Source organism: Dasypus novemcinctus, chromosome 13 (assembly GCF_030445035.2).
Source record: "Dasypus novemcinctus isolate mDasNov1 chromosome 13, mDasNov1.1.hap2, whole genome shotgun sequence".
Taxonomy (NCBI): Eukaryota; Metazoa; Chordata; class Mammalia; order Cingulata; family Dasypodidae; genus Dasypus; species Dasypus novemcinctus.
The window spans coordinates 58,219,768-58,230,516 of record NC_080685.1 but is presented as its reverse complement, the minus strand read 5'-3'; the positions used below and the strand labels follow the sequence as shown (position 1 = coordinate 58,230,516).

General features: G+C 38.7%; 1 protein-coding gene across 2 annotated transcripts in view; it reads left to right on the top strand.

Moving 5' to 3' along the window:
* The first annotated feature begins 1,417 nt into the window (after nt 1-1,417).
* ABL2 (ABL proto-oncogene 2, non-receptor tyrosine kinase) overlaps nt 1,418-10,749 on the top strand; it is a 163,767-nt gene continuing 154,435 nt past the window's right edge. The window contains exon 1 of one of the 2 annotated variants that reach the window (XM_004478230.5): nt 1,418-1,898. In XM_004478230.5, the coding sequence (XP_004478287.1) occupies nt 1,742-1,898 (157 nt within the window). In that variant the 5' untranslated portion in view covers nt 1,418-1,741. The remainder of the gene's footprint in view (nt 1,899-10,749) is intronic. The other variant, XM_004478228.5, reaches the window with a different exon arrangement.

Below are 10,749 nucleotides of genomic sequence, written 5' to 3'. Positions count from 1 at the left end.
TTTGTTTTTTCATTAGTTGCAAAACACTTTGGGACTGAAAAATAAAAGAGTATTTTACACACAGGAAAACTTTGATGCAAATGTAAAACTTATATTCTATTCAGTGCTAAAGAATAGTATTTCTGTTCCCATTTGGGGACAATATCAGTTATTTCAGGCCACCTCTTGGATGGCAATGGAATAATTTCATAGTGGTCTTAGTGTGTATCTGTGTCAGAAGATGGTTCATCTAACATCTGCCTAGTTCTATGAAAGACATGTGAAAGAGAATTGCATCCACCTCTTTCTCCACCCCCAACTTCCCAACAGTTGTTTTGTTGCTTCTTTGCAATGGCTCTCATCCTCTGTAATATTAAGTGAGTTTACAATATGGTACCTCCAATAACTTAGACTTTTTATAAAGCAACAGGGAAGTCAAAGGAAGAACAGGAGGAAAAGGATTATCAAGTTCTTTGAGAATTAGTAAAAACTGGATCTATATTAAAATGCTAGAATGCATTGTAGGAGGAAATGAATGAACAGGATATATACCTGTGTATGTATATATGTGTGTGCCTGTGTGTGCATTACACTTTTCTGCCTGAGTCACTCTTAAACAACATAAGCATTAAAATGAATAAGCTCTGACTCAGAAATAAGGTCAAAGATAGATTTTATTTTTCTCCTTTGTCATCAAAAAGAAGACCTGACCACGTGCACAGTATATAATACATGCCAGTGGGAAGATTAGCTTTACTGTCAAGCACGGTAAGGGTAACAGAAACATGTGTGATTTAGATGGAAAAGGAATTCAAGGGGAATTCATGGTAACATAGTATTAGGAATTGTGCTACAACTGCTTCGCCAATGAGGCTGCAAAGTGCAGACAATCTAGGCGAGTGCAATTTAACAACATGAAATAACTTTAATATTAAAACGAAATAATGTGCCATTTTCTGTCTTCATGTAAATTTTGTACAATTTTAACGTATGACTCTTGGCCTGTTGCCAACCAGAGTGTTTAAAGGGATTCTCCTGGGCATTTTAGGGAGCCTCAGACAGATTGTAGGGACGAAATACCTCACGCTTCTCTGCCCCAACTGTGCTTGCTCCTGAGCTGTGCACATGGTGGGCACTCTGCCCTCGACTGACAGATTTGACAGGCGGAGGCGGGGCCGGGCGGGCTAGGGACCGATCAATCCCCAAAGGCCGTAGTGTGTAGAGCACAACCTGGGAGGGGGTGGGTTGAAGCGGTTCAGACGTGGGATCCCGAGGTGCCACGAAGGAAGAGAGAGACCGAAAGACCTGAGGAAGCGGTAGAGGTGCAGATGAGGTGGGCACTAGGAAATCTCGGTCCCGACCCACCCTGAGAGGAGGCGGGGGTGCGGCGCGGAGGGGCGGGCCTAGGGGTGGGGCCGGGCCGCCAGGCCCTCCCTCCGAGTAGGGGAGGTGACGGGTCGAGTGGGGGGCGGGAGACGCTCTGTCCCACGCTCTCTCAGGGCTCGGTGGTTTAAAGATGGCGGCAGCGGCAGAAGCGGCGGCGTCGGGGGCGCGGAGCCGCGGGAGGGGTAGGGAAAAGGAGAATCAGTGAGTCGTCAAGAGGCAGCACGGCCGCTGCTGAGGAGTCCGGGTGCATAGCCGGCTAAAGGCCAGGCCCTGGACTGGGGTGGAGAGACCGGATCAGCGTCAGGAGCCCGAGGCCGAAGCACAAGAGGAATGTGACCGGGGGTCGGCGAGGGCGCGGGAGTACGCGAGCGCAGGGATGGGGCAGCAGGTGGGCCGCGTCGGAGAGGCTCCCGGGCTCCCGCAGTCGCAGCTCCGTGGGATCCGGGGCAGCAGTGCAGCCAGGCCCTCCGGCCGCAGGCGGGACCCGGCGGGGCGCACCACGGAGGCCGGCTTCAATATCTTCACCCAGCATGGTGAGTGTGCCCGGGAGCCGGCGTGAGGGCGTGGGGGAGCCCGGGGGTGGGAGGTAGCCTGGCAGCCGTAGGCGGTCGAGGTGGGGACGGGTGCCTGAGAACAGGGGGCGGAATCTGCTGCCATCTGGGCCAGTCTCCCGAGGCGAGTCACACCCCTCCCCCTTCCCGTCTCCAGCCTGGCTGGCAGCACCCGGGGGCGGAGAAGGAAAGAGACGTGGTCTTAAAGACCGTGGGTGGACTCTCCTCTACCCCGTGTAGCTGGGAGGAGGATGGTGATGGAATCCCAGGGGAAAGAGGGATGAAGGGAGGGTGTACTCAAACCGGGAGGTGGGAGTATAAACCAGTTGTTAGCGAAGGGAACGTGAGTTGTGCCCCAGGGGATTGGGTGATAGGAACTGAATCTCAGGAGATAGTGACTTATAGACCATATGTATATATCAGGATATAAGCAGTGTCAGTATAGTGAACTGTGAACAGTGCCCTGAATATCTTTCTATATGGGAAAATGAGGGTAGTATCTCATCACCAGGATTCTGGCCACTTTTTTTTTTCATACTAGAGATCTAGGGCTTTGCAAAATCGTCCTCTGTGGTGCACACAACTCTGAGATGGCTGTTAGGGGCTGGAGATTGGTGGGTATAGTTAGGACCCTGAACTGGATATGAGCAAGAGTGCTTTGTACCATATTGTGTGTGTGTGTATAAATTTCCATATAATTTCCCCCATAGACTCTGGAACTCATTACTTTGCCTCCTTATCACTGTACTGTTAGAATAGTGGTCTCCCAATTATTTTTGATAAGCGATAATATTGAGCATATACTCCAAGACTTTATGTATCTTTATTAATTCTATGCTTTACTACTATACTAGTATGTTATGAAACTGATAAACATACACAGGAATAGAATTTAAGAAAGGATGACATGGAAAAATAAGTATGCTAGGAGTTCTAATATATTTTTTTTCTACAGCCCATTGGATCCTTTTGTATATCCTTTCAGATGTACACATGCCGCTTTTGAGACCACAGTTCTAGAGAATGGAAGAGTGGAGAGGGGAAAAAACAAAGTTGACCCTCACCGGGTTGAGATATCATAAGACCTGAGAGGGACTGAAGAGATATATGTGACTTACATAGAAAGGACTGAGGGGTTGAATGGGACCTCATATTTTTCATAATGTAATTTAAAAAAATAAATAATTAAAAAAAAAAAAAAAAGAAAGGACTGGATAATTGAGATTGGATGAGAGGTAGCAAACTGGAGTTTCATGGAAGAGGCATATCAATAATAATAAAGGATAAAAGAGGCAGGGTGTCTTATAATACACAGTTTAGGAAAGGGGAGAAAGAAAAAGAAGCATTAACTATTCATTAGAAATGGAATTTTGGAGGAAGTAATGATAGATGGTAGTATGCCAAAAAACAAAAACAAACCAACCAAGGATCTCATCTACAAGATGAGTTGTGTCAGAGTGTTATGGGTTTGGGCTTTGTGAATAATCTGAGTTGTTTCTTAATGCAGGAAATATAGGTGATTTGGGGGCAGTGCCATTAGAGCTTTACGTGTTTGCTATTAAATATATGTGTGAGTGTCTCTTAAACATTAAGTGAGCATTTTATGAAGATGCTATATGAGTTACTTTTTCTTGAAATCACTTCTTAAAAAACACAAAAGGAAAGAATGGATGAATAATTTTCAGGGAAGAAATCATCAAAGTAGCTTTGCGTTGTAGGAAGTGTTTCTGTGAATTAAACATGGCTCAGTGGGCAGTGGTGATCATCTTCCTCTAGTGTCTAATTTAGGAAATGAGATTTTTCAGAGAAGGGGGTTGTCATGAAGAATGGCATAGGAAGAGGTGTGAAGGATGGATAGGATTTGGATATATGGAGCAGGAAAAACAAGGCAGTTCAGGCAGGAGAAACATCTTGAGCAGGAGCAATGGGGATCAACAGTTTGTTTATGGGACAGTGAGGAGATATCTATCAGGAGAGAAGAAGCAGTGTTACAAATTGGAATAAATTTCTAGAGCATATATTGCAAATATCACGTTGTGATCTTGGGTCCACCTGGGAGGGTATGTTAGTCACTTACCATCTTTAGGTTTCTTTATTTGTAAAATGAGGAAATTGGATTGTATGGCCTCTAAGGTACCTTCTGGCTCTAAGATTTTGATTCTAATTGAGAAGCAGTGGGAAGAAAACTTTGAATGGTTTGGGGCTAGGTTATGGAAAATCTGAAAATAGAGAGGAGGGATAAGTTCTAGGGAGATTTCATTCATTCAGTATTTAAAAGTTTTTTTGAGCACCTCTATACAAAGCCTTAAGTGCCTGGCTCATCGTAAGAGCTACATATATGTGTTCATTGCTGCCATTATTGTTATTACTGCTACTATTGCCATTGTTATTATTGAAAATAGGGATGAATCAAAGATGAATCCAAGATTTTGAACCTGGCTAACTGGGTTGATGATGATTCTGTTGACAGATTTGTAAGTTAGAAGCTGATTGAATGGATGGGAATAGAATAAATTCCTTTCCAAAGAATGGCATGAAAAGAATGGAGTTAGCAAATAATGTAGGAAACAAGGGTGAGGTAAGTCCCCTCTACCCCCTTTTTTTTTAAAAAAAAGGGCAAACGGGTGTTTAAAAACTTTTCTATAGATGAGGGTTTCTCTATCTCAGCTTATATTAACATTTTCGGTCAGTTAATTCTTTGTTGTGAGGGACTGCCGTGTACATTGAAGGGTGTTTAGCAGCATCCTTGCTATACTTACTAGATGCAAGTAGCATCTCTTCTGCTCCCTAGTTGTGAAAACAACAAATGTCTCTAGGCATTACTAGATTTCCCCTGGGGAGCAAAATCACCCCTTGTTGAGAACCACTGCTACAGAAAAATGTAGATTTGAATTGAATGAATACGTGAATTAGATTTAAAAAGCTCCTCAGTGGATGTATCATTTGACAATTACATGAAAAAGCTGCTTCGTCTAACTAGTATACAATTTGCCATCTTGAATTTGCAGTATTGAGGTATTAACACATAATTTCATACATGAAAGGCCTGCCAGCTTCTTGAGTTTACATGTAGGTTTTAATGTAAGTCAAATATTATGTATAGTTAATAAGTGAAAGTGTACATATATAAATGGTTTATCAGAGTCCATGATTTTTCTCTAGCCAAAATGGTAATTTTTTTCACTATTAACAATGTGGATAAGCTGTTAAAATAATCATTTGCCTTTCCACATGTGTTTTTGGTGAATAATTTAGAAGACATAAAAATAATAGTGCCGTTTTTGGTATAAAAAGGGCAAGTGCTATGTGACTTTTCTGAACTCTTGTACCTTTTTGGTGAGCTGATGTTTTGTGACTAGTAAGTCCAAGATTGAGTAGCTCTCAACATTTTGGTGATTTCACTTCAGCCTTATTTCCTTCTCTCATTTGCTGAAAATTCTATTAAAAATTAACCTTAAATTATGAAGTTTTGTATAATAAAAAAATTCTTCCTAAGTCACATTCATCATTTTAAGTGGTCTGATTTCTTTCTTTTCTCTTTTGGAATCTATAGTTCACATTTTAATTTTAATTTTTGCAGAATGAAAGATGAGGATACCCCAGGTTGAAAATGATACTGTAGAAAGAACAAGGTTGATGGCAAGGGAATTTTAATTATGCTGACCTAGTATAGTGGTTACTGATTCTTAAGAGAACTAAACTTTTCAAAAAGAAATCAGCTGTTAGATTTTTATTAACTTCCAAATCTGCATCAGTTACAGTTGTATAGCTGTGTCTGTACTTTTAGCAAAATGACAACATAATTTGTGATATCGATTCTGTTACCACAGCCCAATTGATGGTAAGCTCCTAGGTAAATAAAGTATGAAGTTTGTCTTAAGGCTCTTCGGCTTGTTTTATAAGGAAACAAAATCCAAACAAAAGAAAAAGCAGCATATTTCCCCCTGCCTTTATATTCACTGTGTGTTTTTCTTGATCACCTCACTTTTCCTCTATTAAAATAGGGACTGATAACTATTTGGTAGTTTTTTTAGAGTTTATGAAGACCTTTTATATTCTCTATCCCATTTGACCTTTACAACTACTCTATGAAATAGGGAATGCAGGTGGTTATCTTCTCATTAAGTAGATGAAGAAATGTTAAGAAAACTAAGTGACTTCCCAGGGTCACATAGTTGTTTAATGTTGGAGCTGAGACTGAAACTTAAGTCTCTAAATCTTGGTATAGTGCAGAGTTTTAGGAAATATGGGTTTTAGAATAAGACACATTTGGATTCAAATCCAACCTTTTGTCTGGCTTTGGTAAATGGTTTACCAGTCCAACCTTTCTAGGTTAGGTTGTTGAAATAAAATAATAAAAGATGATATAAAATTATGTAAGGCTCTTAATGAAGTGCCAGGCACTAAGTGCCTGCCAAATGGCAGGTTTGTTGTTGTTGTTTACCTCAGGATTGTGGTAAAGATTTTATGAGTTGTATGTGAAAATGTTATGTAAACTGCCTAAAACACTGTTATTGTTATCATGATGGCATGTTATGCTAAAGTGTAGAGTTGGCCTAACATTTATATTTTAAGTCTTTACTTTCTCTCCTTGTTCAGGTATTCTTGATTGTCAGAGCACTTTCAGAAAGCAGCATAAAGGTTGGGAAACTGGGTCTGTCAGTTGGAGAATCTGAAATCATGTTAAACCTACCTTCCTCTGAAGGTCACTGTTACTTTCTGAGGGCAGTTTTGTCTCAGGATCTTGGTGCCAGTAAGAGGTGCACAGTCTGTGGTTTTTTTCACTCTCTTGTCAGTTTTTCCTTTCTTTGGAGAAGATGAACCAGAAACAAAGGCTTACAAAAGTAAAGTTGGTGGAGACCTCCTAAACTGGCATATTTGTTTGCTGGTTGATATTTAATGGCCTTTTAAAAAAATTATAATCCTTTAAGAGCCTTCTATATTTCTATCACTTTCAGGTTTTGTTTTGTTTTTAAACCTCTGGTCAATAAATTTCTCCTTTAAAGCATGCTTTAGTAGGACTTTTATGTTTTGAATTTGTGAGTCAAATTTAGTCTTTTCTTAATTTGATACTATTTATGTAGAGATTTCAAAATACTTAATGTTAACTTTATCAGTATTAACAGATTTCTTCTGGAATAGGTAGATTCAGTCTCATTGTATGGAGATAGTTCGTCAAATCATATGGAACAGTGTTTCTCAAACTTTAACGTGGAGAGCTTGTTTAAACACAGATTGCTGGTCCCCACCCCTCAAAATTGATTCAGGTCTGATATGGGGCTTGAAAATTTTTTGCATTTCTGACAAATTTCCAGGTGTTGCTGCTGCTGCTGCTTGGGTACCATACTTTGAGAGCCACATATGTATGTAATTAAGAAGAGCAATGGATCAAAGGTGATTCAAAGGTTGTCAGATGTTAGAAAACATAATGTATAGACTCTTCTATTTAAAACTGGTTCAGAAGTCTATTTGTTCCAAGTCTACTATCTACATGCTCGTGACCACTGCTCTGTATCATCTTTTGGTGGCAGGAAGAGTTGATGTCCTTTTGCTCTGACCTGAAGTTTTTTTATCTGTGATGTTATATTTTGAAGATGTCTTGAGACATATGCTTTTGAAAGAACCTGGAGTCTCTGGGGAAAGAGAGAGAGAACATAGGGTTCTGCTGATAGACTTGTATTAAAGTAGGGTGGGCTTCAGTTTCTGGAAAAAGTGACTGATAAGTAATTTTCGTTTATTGAGGGCTGTGTGCCCAGTATGTTCTAAGTACTTTATATCTGTTTTCTCATTTAAACCTCTTAAAAAACCCTGCTTGTCCCAAATTGAAAAAGATTAGAGACCAAAGAAATTGGGATCTCTCTTTTTTTATTCTAAAGTTCTGGTATTTGATGATGCTTAGCTACCTTTTGGGGTGTGTGTGTTTGTGTGTGTGTACAAAGGTTTTTAGGCTTTTTTACCACATCTCCCTTGAAACCAGTGATGGGTTTTCAAATGGTATGTTGGATTTGTATAGTCTGTGGCTGTGGATTGAGATTTTGATATGATGGTCTAACCAAGGAAGCAATAGGCACTCACCTTGCTATTTAAATTGATCACAATAATACTGAGCTATTGCTTTAGCCTCTAGGATTAGTGTTACTAATACTTATTTAAAGATTTACATTGCCCACCTTCTATTGATAAGTTACAACTCCCTTTTTCTTCTCTTGCCTTTTTAGAAATTATCATGAAGATTTACAATATCAGTGATGGTATATTGGACCACTATTAGAGGATGAATGCAGTAAACCATATTTCCTTATGAATGTGGAAAAGAGTACAAATTATTTTTCTGTATGCCCTCTAATATTAGTAGTTGATTTATTGGATCACAATGGTAGAAGATCTTTAGAGAACCATTGACTGATGATATTGAATATATAGGCAGTGAACTACTTGATTGCTTAAATATTTGTGTAAATGATTTCTAAGATACTAGGTTGCAGGGACTGATTTATTAATAATACCTTGTATCCTTTCACACACAGTACCTGCCACAGAGTTTAAGTGTTCTTGAGTAATTGTAGAACAATTCTTTTCTTATTTATTATACATACATACTTTTATATAGTTCCATAATAGTGTCAGTTAAAAAAAACCTTATTTTAAATGACCACATGTCTGATTAGTAACAGTTTTACTTAATAAAACTTTGTAGGTAACTTGGTTTTTGATGACAGAATATCAAGATACAGGAGCTTATATGTTAGGGTATTTGTTTTGGGGCTAATCATAAATAGTTTTTTTGGCATTATCCTATAGAATATTAGTGTTAAAAATTAATTGCTCCAGTGATCTTGTACTAGAGCTCATGTAGGCACTTAAAGTGATATATTTAAGGAAGCGGACTTGGCCCAGTGGATAGGGCATCCGTCTACCACAGGGGAGGTCTGTGGTTCAAACCCCGGGACTCCCTGACCTGTGTGGAGCTGGCCTACGCGCTGTTGTGCCACCCCCCCACCCCCACCCCACATAGGGGAGCCCCTCGCTCAGGGAGTGCACGAAAAAAAGTTCATCCTGCCCAGGAATGGCACCGCACACATGGAGAGCTGACTGAGCAAGATGACACAACAGAAAGAAACACAGATTCCCATGCTGCTGACAACAACAGAAGCGGACAAAAAGAACACGCAGCAAAAGGACACAGAGAGCAGACAACTGGGGTGCGGGGGGGGGGAAGGGGGGGAAGGGGGGGAAGGGGAGAGAAATAAATAAAATAAATCTTAAAAAAATAAATAAATAAAGTGATGTATTTAGATTATCTCAATATACAACTATAAGGACCTTTTCTCCCCAGGTAATAACAGGAGAATTTTCTTTTTTAAAATTTTAGTTTTCAGAGTAATTTTAATATTTTTAATATTTTTACATTCCAGAGTATTTTCTGTATTTCTTTAGTTATTCTTTACACTAATTGCCTATATTAATGGCTCTGACATGATATTTAGGTGTAATTTAGACAGTACTGCCAAACAATGATGCTGCGTAAATAGATTTTGACAAGCATCCTCATGAAATAGCTTTAAAAAATAGGCTTTTTTTTTTTTTTTTTTTTGGTGTGTGTGAAAGTGTGAAACCAATAATTCTTGGTTACTAATATCTGCCTTTTTGGATTGAGTTTATAATTTCAGTATGTAAATTTGTGGTCATACTAATTAGAAAAATTTCTCAACATTGTTTTTAGTTGAATTTTTCACTCAAACAAATGAATGGATGATATATAGTAAATATAATACTACCCCAAATTTAATTTTAATTGCTTAAAATGATACATATTGGGCTTTTTCCTACAGTGCCACTATAATTGTGCTGAGTCTGTGGTGATGGTACTGCCGGCTTCTCCAGAGTGAACTCTGCCAGTATTGGTTTTTGAGCCAACAGAACACAAAGCTCAGCAGGACCAGGCCATTTATATTCCCCTGTTTGCTTTCCAGGGAGAGGAAGGGTTTAGAAACTAACTTGTTGCGGCAAGGTCAAAGAAAATTTCTGTGCTTAATATAATGTACAATATGTACACATAGAATTTTGTTAACATGTTTTGAGATGCTAATTTCAGCAAATTAGAATAACAATACTGAGTTAAGACTGAAGATTGTCACCTAGCATTTTGTGGTTCCAGATAATTACTAAGAAAACAATTTCCTAAAACTCACAGTGCTAACAGGCACAATTCATATTACCCATCTGTTCTTTATAGAACAGAAAGGTTGATATATGAGGGTCTTTTTTTGTTGTTATATTAGCTTTCATTAATTTTGAAATTTGCATTTTTAATTGCAAAAAATATATGAAGGGGTCTTCTAAAAAATAAAAACCAAATGGTACAAAAACATATAGACTAGACATAGAATTCCCTTTAAACTTCCTACCCTCAATTCATATTCCCTATTAGAGGAAACTGCTGTTTATGGTTTAATGTGTATAAATCCAGAACTTTCTGTTTATTTACTTATGTATGAGAGTACATATTAACACTTCTCTTGCCATTTCATAAATGACATTACACTATGAATTTTTTATCAAATTTTTATGTGCTTAATATGTCTGGAAGATCCTTTGATGCCAGCATGTATAGTTTTTTCATTCTTTTTGCAACTTGATAGTGTTCCATGCTTGAGTTATAAATTTAACCATTTCCTTATTGGTAAGCATTTATTTGCAGGGTTATAAGAAAATCTCCTGCTTTTTCTTTTGGTATTATTTTCTTAATTACCAACTTTAATCCATCTGAAATTTATATATTTGAGATTGGAACCATTTTGTGTAGAGCATTTTCCCTTGTCCTACTATTAAT